At 33.0% G+C, this 14,811-nt stretch overlaps 1 protein-coding gene and 1 long non-coding RNA gene across 2 annotated transcripts in view; both read right to left on the bottom strand.

Annotated features, from left to right (window-relative positions):
- The window catches only part of LOC126764051 (xaa-Pro aminopeptidase ApepP), a 141,191-nt gene extending 131,651 nt beyond the window's left edge, over positions 1-9,540 (bottom strand). The window contains exon 1 of the mRNA XM_050481790.1: positions 8,997-9,540. Coding sequence (XP_050337747.1) covers positions 8,997-9,390 — 394 coding nt within the window. The 5' untranslated portion in view covers positions 9,391-9,540. The remainder of the gene's footprint in view (positions 1-8,996) is intronic.
- Positions 6,238-8,990, bottom strand: LOC126764342 (uncharacterized). Its single transcript, XR_007667955.1, has 2 exons — positions 8,027-8,990; positions 6,238-7,974 (listed from the first exon to the last, which is right to left on the bottom strand). It is a non-coding gene; the product is annotated as an uncharacterized LOC126764342 (long non-coding RNA).
- Positions 9,541-14,811: the final 5,271 nt, after the last annotated feature.

The following is a 14,811-nucleotide window of genomic DNA, read 5'->3' as shown; positions in this document are numbered from 1 at the left end:
GGATACGAGGATGATTTTTCATCCATATAAAGCGCCACCTGAGTCGAAAATTTTAATTAATGCCTCTGATACCGATGTTCTGGTTATTTTGCTGGGAAATATTCACAAAATTCAGCATTCTGAAATTTGCCTAGCCAATTCAGCGACAAAAAATAAAAATTATCAACATTTGGAGTGCATTAATTGCACTTTTACATTACAAGTTATGCCTAAGTATTCCAGCTTTCCATGCATTTACAGGATGTGATTATACGGCTGCATTCTACAATAAAGGAAAAGTGAAACCATGTATATAAATTATTTTCCAAAAACGAAAAGTATCAGACAGTTTTTTCATCATTGACAGATGAAGCTGGTGTTTTTATCAACGAAAAAATGGACACAGCTCAAGAGTTCACAGCTAATATGTATGGTATAAAAAACTGCAATAGGGTGAATGAAGCGTAATATCGAAATTTTGTGAAAAGTTATTCTTCAAAAGAAGACAACGAAAAATTCTTTAAAAAAATTAAAAGTTTTGACTCAAATACTATACCACCGTGCTGGATATCACTTAAACAAAAAACTTTAAGAACAATTTTTGTGAATTCTATGTGGCTTCATGCAACGGATCCTGAATGTGTTAAACTACAGCCTGAAACCTGCTTTTGGTTTGTTGATGATTATCTAAAACCAACAGGATTCATTGGGGACCAAACGCCTTTAACAGTACAAGATATTGCTGAAATGACAGAAAAAGAAAATAGTGACGACGAATGTTCAGAACTTGAAGATGCCAGTTTTTCTTTGGATGAATCAGATTTTGAATAATTTTTAATCACTATGTTATTGTATTTATAACAAATGGCACTGAATACTTTCCTCGGACGTATCTTTCGCACGTATTCAGCCGCACGAATATTTCGGTTTTTAATACTCGACAACCGGGATTCAGCACCAATTTTTCGCAGGCAACCTTATATCATTATACTCGCAATAAAATTATCTTTATTTTGGTATAAGGTTTATCGCGTAAGTCGATAGGTGCAAATCACTATTTTTAAGTTACCTGTATGTACCTGGCAACCCAATAATTGCACCGGGAAAAAGAAGGCAACCCAGTGTTTGCATATTCTACAAGCTATATGCTTTCGATTAGTCTACTGCTTATTGCGTAAGAGAGTGGGTGTAATGTTAAAAAAAAAAAATCTTTTTTTAATTATTAATTATTTACACTTAGCATCACAATTTCCAGGCAACCTCCTCGAAATTAATATTTTAATTTAACAAATTTTATATAAAAAATATTTTCATCCCGTAATACGATGGGTGATGGTCGTACTATGGTGGGATCTCCTACTATGAGGACCTTGGTGAGATAATATACTCCCATCGAGCCTAGATGCTTTAGCATAAGTATATTGATTCTATCAGGGCTAATGGATTTATATGATTTCGATTTGTTGATGGCATTCTGAACCTCCCCATCGGTGAAAGTAAGTGGCGCGCAATCGTTTGGCATTTTGCGCAGCCGTCGGTTAAGACATCGCTTGGTTTTGTCTACCAAAGGGTGCAGTGTAAATTGCCGGCTAAAACAGCTCGTGCACTTCTTCGGGTCCGAAGAGGCATCACCATTGAATTGAACTTAAACTCGGTTGTCATGTCTCTTCGGGTTAGATAAACTCTTGACGGTTGTCCATAGAAACAAAATCGGGAGGAATGCCAAAGATAGTGGTCCCCGCCTAGTGCCAGAAGGTTTTCACCACGAAGTAGCGCGCCTATATTCGGGTGCATGCATATATTAAATATTATATATATATATTAAATATTTCGAGCTCGACATCGCCTGACCGGATAGCTATACCCTGACATTCTAGGGTAGTATCCCTGCGGTCGATGTCTTCATCGATTAGACAATACTGCACGGTGTTGTGCAATATGAAGGCTTGACCTTCACCATTATCTCGCTCGCGATCCTTACGTATAACGTTGAAAGCGGCACAACACAGAAAATCTGATCGGCTGTTTAACGTGATTTCTTGGACCGCAGCTATCAATACGCGTTACCGATTCATAAGTGCAACTAGTGGGAGCTATGTTGCCTGCTTGAGCTCCTGGGGACCGTGGAGGTCCTCTGTTGGCCACTCGGGGTGAGTGGCGGCGCGGCACGCGAACTATGTGCTGATTGCCGTAGAGGCTAGTGTCGCAGTAGTGCGTTGGCCACATGGTCCCACGTAACTCATGGTCCACTCCCTATGTATCTTAAGGCCTGAGCTGGTCTTAAGATGGCTCCATCCAATGCATGTGTTTCTCCTGACCGATGTGGAGTTTGGATGGAGCCTTTTTGAGCAAAAGCAGCAGAAAAAGTCCTCCGAGCTGGGGTTGGACTCAATGCCAGCACGAGTCAGGAGTATACGGAGCAACCCTGCTACAAGGCATTGCTCCAATGACGACAAACATAGATTAACACTTACCGATCCAAACGGAATTAGATCGCCGAAAAAACAGCCCTTGACCGGATAAAATCCGGGACAATTCCGGTGCGTAGAACCAGCTTTCGTAGGAATTGTAAAATAAAATAATTCAAATTCTGTTTGTATTTTCGCGTGATTCTTTTTTCTATATTAACTATAGTAAAAAATACTTTCCAATATTTTTCAAGCTATAATTGAAATGTGAACACTTTTTCCTTATACATATGTATATGTATAATACGTGATTTATATTTAATATACACAAATAAGTAAAACTCTACATATGATAATATTATAAAATTTATATCATATCGCGTAGTACTCCTTTCTGCGTTGGAGGCCTTCGGCCGCGCTTTAAAAAAATAACACTGGTCGAGCGAATACTCAGGGTGACTGAAGTACTTTTGCGTAGTACTATGCTAACTACAAGTGAAAAAAGTAATTTTTAAAATATACATTTCTTACTTATAAAACCTGCAAAAAGTGTAAATTGTGATTTTTTTTTAATGTTTACAGTTTAACTAAATGAATTTGAAGTGAAAAATGTGCATAGAGTGCGTTAAATGTAGTAAAAAAAGCGTATTGAAATATTCGAATTTTGGGAATTTTTGAACTTTATGGTCGAATATCTCTTAAACTAAACGTTTTTATATTTTTTAATAAGGAGGACTCTCTTCTTTCCAACAGTACCTTCAGATCGCGGCGCCAAAGAAATCGGAATTATGTCCCGAAATTGGGGGATCCTATTCTAAAATTTACTCAGCAGCTATTTTAGTACGTGTTTTTTCGATTTGTGATAAATTTTACAATATTTTATAATTTTATATCTATTAACACATTTATCTGGAAAACACAACTGCGTATCGCAGCCATTTCTTTAAATAAAATTGTTGTTATACCTATTTCGGGGTTTAAGTGGGTATGTACGGATAGAGGAGGTCCACCAGGTCAAGAATATGGCTATGTTCGTAAATGCATCATGACTTGCAGCATAAGCAACAGTAGCAACACTGCAAGTTTGACGTTTGATACTTCTTATACAATTTTTGACAATTTGCAGATACATTTGTTTGCATTTTTGAACGCGTATAGTACTAAAATGGAAATTTTGCTGAATCTAACACTAGACGAAATTTGTGAGCAAAGAAATGATAGATTTTCTTTAAATTTAAGAAAAAGAGGGGTATTGAAGTCAAAAAGAAAAATTTGTAGGTACAAATGTTTGTCTTTAAAAAGAAAAATACCTAAAAACGAATCATTTATTAAAACAATAAAGTCGTTTCCCGAGGACATATTCAACCGTACTCTCAGCAATAACTGCGTCTCCGCATTACTGAGATTTTCACTAAAAATTTAAAAATAATAATTTATACAATTATTATTAACATAATTTAACTAAATTCCAATACAAAAATTAAAATAAAACAGTTTTGCACTTACTTTCCGTCAGACATCGTAGTTAAATGCAGTAAACAATTTTTTGATAGAAATTATGTATGACAGTTGATAGAAGTGTTGCTTTTTTGAACGCTTGATTATTGCAGTGTTGCAATATTGCATTTCTGAACGTTCTGTTTGTTATGCAATCGTCATGATGCGCGTCATGATGCATTTACGAACATAGCCTATATGTATATATACTATATATATAGTTGCCACTGACTTATGGTTTTTGAGCGGCAACTATATACATATACACATACATATGTATATATGGCACGATTCCGATTTCTTTGGCGCCGCGATTTGAAGGTACCGTTGGAAAGAGTAAGTCCTCCTGATTAAAAAATATTCGACCTTAAAGTTCAAAAATTCCCAAAATTCGAACATTTCAACAAGCTATTTTACCACATTAAACACACTTTACTCACATTTTTCACTTCAAATTAATTAAATTAATCTACAAACTTTTAAATAAATCCACATTTTACACTTTTATCAGTTTTTTTACCGAAGAAATCTTTATTTTAAAAATTACATTTTACACTCGTAGTGAACATCATGTGTGTGCTAAAAATTACGACGAAATGGAGCGCTGCCATGTGATAATAAGGAAATTCGCTGAAATTCGTTTTTTCCCAAAAATTTCTCTATCCATTTATATGGATATGTTCTTTATTTAATTTAATAAACAAATGGGAAGAATTTAGTATACCATCCCAGGATTTCGGGAATAAAATGGATATGGTCGAATAGAGGAGATTCTCCAGATCACGAACATACATCAATGGTTATAGCCGCAGGAAGCTTATTGTTTTCGAGTTAAGTGGCTGCTAAATACAGTTTAAGTGGCTGCCAATGTAAAAATGAGTTCTACGGGAGAAAAAAAATGTATATACCCGTTGTTGGACCGACCAGGGTTATTTTTTTTTGAAGCGCGGCCAAAGGCCACCCACGCAAAAAGGAGTTGTACGCGAAAAAAATTTGATACACCCCGGTGTTGGACCGACTAGGGTTATTTTTTTGAAGCGCGGCCGAAGGCCGCCCACCCAAAAAGGAGTTCAACGCGAAAAAAATTTGATACACCCCGGTGTTGGACCGACTAGGGTTATTTTTTTGAAGCGAGGCCGAAGGCCGCCCACGCAAAAAGGAGTTCTACGCGAAAAAAATTTGATACACCCCGGTGTTGGACCGATAAGGGTTATTGTTTTTTATAGGATGTTGATTTTCGTATTTGGGGTATAATCTGTTCCCTTTATTTCATTTAGTTATTTTACAAATGATGTTGATAAGGTAACACTGATTATATGACAGTTTGTAATTCATTTGTTATTCTTAAATAATCAAATTCAACAATAATTTAAATGTTTATTAAAAGCTATTCTTGCACTATATTATATAAAATAAATGTGTGCAAATGAATAAGTGATGTGTTAGTGTATATAAAAGTGAAAAATATAAGTGCAAAATTAATTTTATATATCGAAAATATGTAATTAAAATATTGCAAATTTTCAACTTAAAACGCGAATAACTCGAAAACTATAAGCTTCCTGCGGCTATAACCATATATATTCGTGATCAGGAGATTCTCCTCTACCCGACCATACCCATTTTATTCCCGAAATCCTGGGATGGTATGCTAAAGCCGACCCAAACAAATAAGTAATATTATATAATAATATATACATATGTATATGTATACCTATATATATGTATATAGTAATATTATATATATTGTCACCTAATATAAAAAACAACGTATTATCAAAAATAAATGGAAAGCGCTGACAGATATAATAACCAAAATTTAACCATTTTATAATGAAAACTCAAATTTTGTTTCAATATACGTACAAGATAACTAAAAAATATAACCACTTTTTAACGAAACTCAATATACACTCAGTCCTTTTTTTACGCGATTTTTGGTTCTGCCACTAATCGCGTAAAAAAAAATCGCGTAAAAATGGTTAGTTTTCCAATATTAACTGACGTATTGGTTCCGAATATAAAAAATATCGCGTATAACAAAATATACGCGCAAAAAAATATTCAAAAACAATACAATAAGTTTCAAATTTCAAATTTCAGACTTATGATTTATTCATTCATATCAAAATAAAAAATACAAAACAAAAACCATATATAAAAGAGAAGAAAATAGAAAATAGGTAGATTTATTGAAAAAACCGTTGAATGCTGTTTAATCACTGTCATTATCCGTAGTGGAAATTATTCTTAGCCGCTTATTTTGATGGCCGGCACTGATATCACTAGAATTTGTATCAGAATCAATAGTAAGAACTATGGATTGATGTTCTGATTGACTTAGCATCTCCGATTGAGTTTGCACCATAAATTCAGTTAATTTTGTTTGAATGCTTCTTTTTGGACCCAATAAATTCCGATGTAGTAGTTCTTTATATCTTAACATGCAGAGACTCAATTCTTTTTGAAAAATTCGTGCACGTTCGGCATCAGTATCATTTGCTACAAAATAATTTTCCAATTCTGCTGCAAGTTTAAGACCAAGCAAAAAACGAAGAAAAGCAATCGCGTTAAAGTGAGAAATTCGCGTAAAAAAAGGAATTTGCGCTGCAAAAATAACCGCGTTAAAGTGAAATAGCGTAAAAAGAGATCGCGTAAAAAAAGGACTGAGTGTATATTTTTTATTTTAACGCAGAAAGGAGTACTATGCGAAAGTACTTCAGTCACATAAATCACATATTACACATATACATATGTAGAAAGAATTTTTTTATAGTTAATATAGAAAAAGAATCACGCGAAAAGCAAACAAAAAAAAATTGTTAAAAATCCTACATATTTGCTCTTTAAGATGTGGCAAGGCTCGTTTTCCTCATAATTGTAAACAATCTAACCTTTTCAACGATGAGTGTGCTAAGTGATAAAATATAACAAAATAAAAGTGAAATGTAAACTTATTTTAATGTTTAGAGCAGGGTTCTCATTTACTACTCCGTAGCAGCAAAATTTCTAAAATTATTGCTATACTATCGCAATCTCTCTCACTTTGTCGGGAGCGACAGCATAGCCTTAGCATAACAATGTAAAGTATGTGCTCTACTCTGCTCCGAGTTTTGTTAGGTAATAAACTATAGCTGGAGCGGGAGCAAAAAATTTAATTCTGCGCTATGCTCTGGCGTAGCGGTAGCAAAAAATTTGGAGCGGTAGCACAGCAGAGCTAATGAAAATTGTCATGTGCTGCAGCTCCCGCATGTGTTTGATGTTTTTTTTTCTTTTTTGCTATTTTCTGTCATAATATTTGAATTAGTTGAATAATTCAAACAAAAAAATGTTATGCAAATCATTTTGGCACTTTTTGCGTCAAGTGACTTTATAAATCTAAAATCAAATATTTTATGAAATATATTAATGGAGTTAATTAGATAATAATTGAACAAATTATATTTTTTTTTTATTATGTAAAATATTTACCATTTTTATATTACCAAAAACATCATCTATTCCAAATGTACAATACTCAATTACTATGAATTTTCGAAATTAATTTTAACTACATATACTTTTTCTCTTTTTATATACATTACGGTGTTTTTTTTTTTTGAACGAATAATTTTTTTCAGTCCCGTCACGAAATTTCCTTGGAAATACCCCAAAAAAAAAGTCCCTGAAAATTTTAGCCCTAAATATTAACATTAAGAACTGGTCTAAGGCATGTACAAATTTTCCATAGAAAATACCCTACAATCCTGATTTTTATCTTTAAATTCCCACAGATCAGAGGTATTTTATGGCATCGCTTTGACTTTAGACGCTATAGCTCTTGTCAGGTATACAAAATGCGAACAAATGCGAATTTCGTGGAAAAATCAGGTTTAGATTCCTCGCAGGTGTGAGTTTCGACTTTGTTGCTCTGGGCACTTTTGTAGAGTGAACAATTTTGAGAAACATGCGTCTAAAGTAAAGCGATGCCATAAAATACCTCTGATCTGTGGGAATTTAAAGATAAAAATCAGCGCACGAAAAAAAATAACCCTGGTCGGTCCAACACCCCGGCGTTCATAATTCTTCTGTGTCCAACTTCTTCTTCTTTCTGCAATAATAATGAATTATAAATTTTTCTATTATGTATTTCTCATTTTTACCAATTCTCTTTCAGACCCGAATATTGAGAATATCGATAATTCGAAAACGATCAGTTCATGAACCCATTCGAATTTACCGCAGTGATGCCATAATTTCGAACATACCTCGCCATTTTTGTTGAAGTGAAGTGATCGTGAAGTTTTTCATATTTTTATAAAAATAACATAAAAACCAATTTCTCTTGTTAATTTACTAAACAGCATCAATAATTACGTGTATATAATTGATAGAAAATATATTTTTAACATCTAAAGACGTGTAAAGTGCAAAAGTGAATTTTTGATTTGGGGAAATACAATGTTTTTCTATTAAAACAAAGAAAATATTGTTTTTAAAAGCACGCGCCTAACATATTCGTAAAGTAGAACTAAAAACGAGTATTTTAAGACATTTCCCGTGAAAATTGGTGCACGTTTTCGGAAAAGCCGCTCCGCTGAACATTTACCAATATTACTTATTTGTTTATTAAATTAAATAAAGAATATATCCACATGAATGGATAGAGGAATTTTTGGGAAAAATGGCTTTTCAGCGAATTTCCTTATTATCACATGGGCGCGCCCCATTTCGTCGCAATTTTTAGCACACACATGGTGTTCACTACCAATGTAAAATGTAATTTTTAAAATAAAGATTTCTTCGGTAAAAAAACTGATAAAAGTGTAAAATGTGGATTTATTTAAAAGTTTATAGTTTAATTTAATTAATTTGAAGTGAAACATGTGAGTAAAGTGTTTAATGTGGTAAATAGCTTGTTGAAATGTTCGAATTTTGGGGATTTTTGAACTTTAAGGTCGAATATCTCGTAAACTAAGCGTTTGCGGTACCTATAACCCTATATATTTTTTAATTAGGAGGACTTCTTCTTTCAAACGATACCTTCAAATCGCGGCGCAAAGAAATCGGAATTGTGCCCCCATTTTAACCCCGAAATCGGTGGATGCTATTCTAAAATTTACCCACTCTTACCCCTAGATTTCATATCCTTTTGAATAGGCTTCCATTGTCGGTAAGAAATAAGCTTAGGATCAACACCAACACTACTGCTAATAGGTGTGTTATCGCAAATCCATTTTCCAATAGTTGGTGTAGAAGGTAAGCCATCCTTCATAAGCTCCCAATTAGAATCCATTTGCTTTTCAGCTTGTTGATAGTATCTTCCGTCCGTCCACATTAATGCTTTTTCCGGAGTAACAACAGCAGTACCAGCTGATCCATTGAATCCACTGATAAAAGCCCTTCTCGCATCATGCGGCGAAATATATTCATTTTGATGGGAATCCTCAGTCGGCACAATGTAAGCCTTCAGGTCCCGAACTTTCATATGAAAACGTAAATTCTCAAGCACAGCACTGGTTTGCATTTTTAGAAACACTTTCCAAAGTTTATACTAATGAAAAGCAAATAATATATTCACTTCTATTAAATAGAAGCAATTAATAACCGTATACGTGATAATGGCTATCGGACTTTTATTTACAACTCAATTCTACAGGCAATAAATATTAACAATAAAACATTAATGCTTCATTTAGTCTCCACGTGCCGCTCTTCCGTATAGACAACGTAGTCGTTGTTGTTCAATGTTGCTGTTTCAATATAATATACAAGTCTAAATATTTTATAGTAATTAAGATAATCATTTTAATATATGTATTTGAAACATTCCTGAACCAAATCATATTATGACAGTTGAATGCAATTATTAAAACTAGAAGACTATTTATTAATAATAATTGGATTTTAGGTTTTTTGATGGTTTACTTTATGAAAAATCATTAGCCCTAATCTGATGCCCCTCACAAATATCACCACCCTCACTATTGTGAGGTTTTCCGTATACTTATATGTGACCTGGTCTACGGAAAGGGGGCTAAGGTGTCAAAAAAGAAGAGAACAATTAATGAGATAACGAGAAACTGACGATTATCTTTAACAGCTTTTCCCAGAAAACTAGTTTTCGCACGTTAGCTACCTTTTCGTAGACCAGGTCACATATGATTTCAAAAGCACCAATGCTCACAAATTTGTTATGTCTGAATGCAAACCTCACAATGCAAATCGGTTGATTTGTTTTGTTAATTGCAACATTTTTAAAGAAATTTTAAATTATTTTATTGAAATACAAATGTATAAGGCTAGAAGTGTGCCAAACTATCCCATTGCTGATATATGATATGAGGAAGATCAACAACAACTACTTTGTCACTACGATGGGTGGCACCATGAATGATAGAATATAAGATTACGACACTAGTTTACCTTAGTTTTTTTCGGTTTAGCTCGTGACAATTCTTACAAAAACAAATACATTGTGCAACAATTTCGTGACGTAACAGTTTTGCGTTGAGAAGAACAAGCATAGAAATGCATACAAATTGTAAACAGAAAAGTAAACACTTTTGGAAATTCCCAAAATAATATTAATTCATTTGTCTTTGCAGGAAAAATTTCAGTGGAATGTTTCGAATATTGTTGCGAGAAAAGATATAAGTAGTTTTAGGCACATCCACAATAAGTAGAGTAGCAAGGAATTGGAAGAATCAATCCACAAAAAGAAACGCAAACTTAATAAAATAATAATATAGTTTTAGTTTTATAGATTAAGTTAATTTATTTTCATATTCATATTAGAATTATTACTAACATAAATATCCGTTTATGTACAATAAAAGAAAGACTGAAATATCATAAACACAATTGATTTAATCATTCACTTTATTTGGAATTAGTTGACGATAGGTTAAAAATATGATACAAATATATCTTCAATATAATTTCACAATTCTTTTATCATAATTTCATACATCTGATACATCTGAACTTATAATATATGTATATATTTATATACAACACAAGAAACGTCTTCTCCATTTGAATCACAACTTAATAGAGAATTTTATTATCAATAGGCCGATATATTTCTTTAGAAATTATACAAATCTTTTCACTCAACAATATTCAATCGCTTCACTAAAACTTTTCATTAAAATCGAAAGAATTAATAATATTTTGCAAATTTACAAAAGTGTTTACTTTTCTGTTTACAATTTGCAAACCATTTGACAGTTTTTCACTCTTGTTCTTCTCAACACGGAACTATGACGTTCCGTAATGGCGGTCGTCGTAATCTTGGCACGTTTAATACTAACTGTAGCGTAAGAAGAATATTACAACTGGTTCACACACTAAATACGCCTTTCGAACTTTTCAGTCAGTACATACTTATGTGCTGAACACATTGAGCGCGACAGACTGCAGCAGCACGACAGTAAACTGAAAATGGCGTGTGAATCCTTCTACATGAACATTTGAAAGAAGGCAGCGACATAACAAAGAACGGCATGTCCACAAAACAACACAGTTGTCCATTTAGCATGTACACAATTTCGTTGTGGCCATACTAATACCTTGCACTTCAATGAAAATTTAATATTTTGTTCAAAGTGAGATTTTTTATGCAAAAAATAAGTAAATAGGTAAATTTATTTGTTTTAAATTATCAATTGTTATTACAAATGTTATAATAGAGCTATAAAACAGCTATTTTATGCTTTTATTTGTAAAATAACGTCAGGTTTGTTAGAGCTTTGAATAATTTTACATTTTACATATTAGTGGCATCACCACTCTACCTCATCTCTCTACTGTCAACTCTACTGTCGTCCTACTGCCGTTGGTAAATATAAAAAATATATTGAAGTTAGCGAGAACGACAACTGTCGGCCTGCAGTCGTGTAGTCGTGCAGCTGTCAAAATAACTGTGTCCGTAATAACGTGTGTATTTTAATATTTGACAGATGTCGTTTGCAGTCTGTCGCGCTCAATGTGTGCAGCACTTTATGTGCGCAAAGCAAAGCAGATGAATTTGTTGCCATCAACCACAATCATTCGGCACATAGATTTAAATAAAAGGACTTAAAAATAATAAAGAGGTTGCAGTATAGGCGCGTTACCGAATTTTTTTGGGTATTAGGTTCCCCCAGAGGTCTATTTTCACCCATATAATATATACAATACAAAACAAAACTATTTGTAATAATTTAAACAAAAATAGATATATTCTTCCAATATTTTTAATAAAATAGAAAAGATTTACCAATATATTGATACAATAAATAAAATTTTAATCAAAACTAGGTAAATTTAATCTTTATGTATTTTAATAATCGAAATGCATTTGAAAATTTAACGAAAACGTACTTAAAATAACAAATTGGATAGCATAACACGGCAACACACTCGTGCCTGTTCTAAGGCATTTGGCCGTTTTAGTAGTAGAATATTTAAGAAACCCTAACGAACTGCCTGGGCTTTTGCCTCATTCTATTGCATTCTTAATGTAATTTCTGTCATTCTATAAGCTTTCGCCTGCGTATGTATAGGTTGGTACGCAGCTCTCAAGTAATTGCTCAAGAAAAAAAATACATTATTTCTCAAGTAATTTTGACAGCTGGTTACGCATTGTGAATGATCTACATTAGAAGAGCAAGAGAGAATAAACAAAGAAAAAAAACTTTGTGCGTAATATGTACATATGTGTGTATGTGTATGGTAACATAAATATTTTCGTTGAGATTTAAGAAATTTTGTTGATGATTTGTAGGTTTTATACAACATTTCGAAATGGAATATGCTTCATCATAATGATTTCAACTAATTTAGGATGAATTGGACGATTACTTCGAATTTCCTTCAAGAAACAATTGTTGATTTGATGTTTCTTCGCAAAACCAGGTTTGCCATATTCACATTTTACTGAAAACAAGTATCAAAAACTAGTACTAGATTTCTTGAGAGCTGCGTACTAGCACAAGTAAGTTTATCGCATCAAAGTTTCTTGACCGTTTCTTAAGGGTTTTTTTATATGAAGTTTTCACGTTTCTTGAGAGCTGCGTACTAAGCTTATGGGTGAAAACTACTGGATTTGTTACTTGTAGGTTTATAGAATGACCACAATCACAAATAAAATATATATAAAGTAACGAAAATTAAAGAAAACGCGAAATTTAAATACATTTGATAAAATGTTTTGTGATGTGATGCTAAAATATTATAAAAATCATTGCAGATTAAAATTAGATGATTTATTAAATCATTTCTACTTAAATTTTGTACTCGCATATAAAACGACTACTATGTAATCATTTATAATCGTAATGAATGTTATACCATGTTCAGACCGACACTTAATCACACGATTTCGGCTGTTGAATGGATTATCCCACTAATCTTAAAAATTTATTAAGATTTCGCCATACAAAAATGACAGTTCCAAATCACTTCATTGAAATGATTTGAAACTGATCCACGCTAAATGTCTTTGTGCGACTCTGATTTTACGCAATCTATTTGTCAGCACTGGAAATCTGTTACATTATCACAGCTGATTTCGACACTACAAAGGGAAAAAAATGTTAACAAACAAATTTTTTTTTAAGCAATGAATCTAATTTCATCTGAAAATCGACTTAGCAAATGAAAAAATGAATCCATTATTTCTATTATATGGAAAATATTAAAAAAAGCCGTCTTTTTATTTCAAAATACTATATGACAATCTTTTCTTTTGATAAATATTAAGCGATGTGAATTCTTGATTAACAATAACGGCTGGTTTTTGATCTTTCTAACGGCAGTGAGAACACTGTTGGGTCATGAAATGCTTAAATATAATCTGATCTTTTAAATTTTCGGTCTGAACATGGTATTATGTCTTCTAATTTAACCCCTTGACGTATCAACAAGCACAATGAAATTCGCTTTCAACTGTTCGCACACAACTTGCACTAAGCAAGTCACAAATGACTAACACGCTTGTTTTAAAAATTTACAAACAATAAAATACTTCGATTTAATTTTAATGCGTAACAAAAAATATGGATAGTTACACAACTGATCTGCAGGAGATAATGCACTCAACTGCAACAATGTTGTTTGTTTATATTATTAGCAGAAAATAACGGGAAAATTTCAATTCTCTTTTCATCAAATGTACACATAGGCACAGAAATTGTACCACGAGTCAGACTGGTGAAAATACGTCAAGGGGTTAAATGCCCAAAAACTATTATTTTGTCCGATCTGGCTGCAATGGGAAATGTTAAACTTAAAACTGCTAAAAATATTAAACGACCTCTATGTAGTAACATAATAATTACCGAGCGATTCTGTACTGTGATACAGTCACAAGTCTCTAAAATTGAGATCTTAAATAAAGGAAATTGTTGTGACTTGAAAAGATTCTGCAATTCAGTACGTGACAGTCACAAAATTTTAATCAGTTTATGTTTCTGTATTTTACTTTTAGTTCTTCAACTTTTCTTTGTATATGTTCCTTCCACTTCAACTTTGAATCCAGCGTCATACCAAGATATTACGCAGTGTGAAGTGCGGGATTACTTCATTCCTAATATACATATATGCGGATATTCATACATATGTAACAGTTTGGTTGATTTTTTTCTTAGCTTCTGACCTGATGCAGGTAACCATCTGCAAATGTGGCGATTGTGCAGTTTGGTGGGGTAGGCATCAGAGATCTGCAAAGAGTTACTTGAATCAGAGAACATAAAACATAGAGAAGGTGCAGGTTCGACAGCGAACATTTGATAAAATTGCGACACGGAATCTCACCACACAACAACAGAATTCACGCTGGGAAATGTTAACATTTTTAACAGTTCCAACATACTCAAACAGAGAATATGAAGAGAAATATTATATGTACGGCATATGATGCCATAGCATGTATGCGCAATCAAGGAATATTGAAGAAAAATAT

The sequence above is a fragment of the Bactrocera neohumeralis genome, unplaced genomic scaffold, assembly GCF_024586455.1.
Source record: "Bactrocera neohumeralis isolate Rockhampton unplaced genomic scaffold, APGP_CSIRO_Bneo_wtdbg2-racon-allhic-juicebox.fasta_v2 cluster09, whole genome shotgun sequence".
NCBI lineage: Eukaryota > Metazoa > Arthropoda > Insecta > Diptera > Tephritidae > Bactrocera > Bactrocera neohumeralis.
The sequence above is the reverse complement of the archived record's forward strand: the minus strand, read 5'-3'. Positions and strand labels throughout refer to the sequence as shown.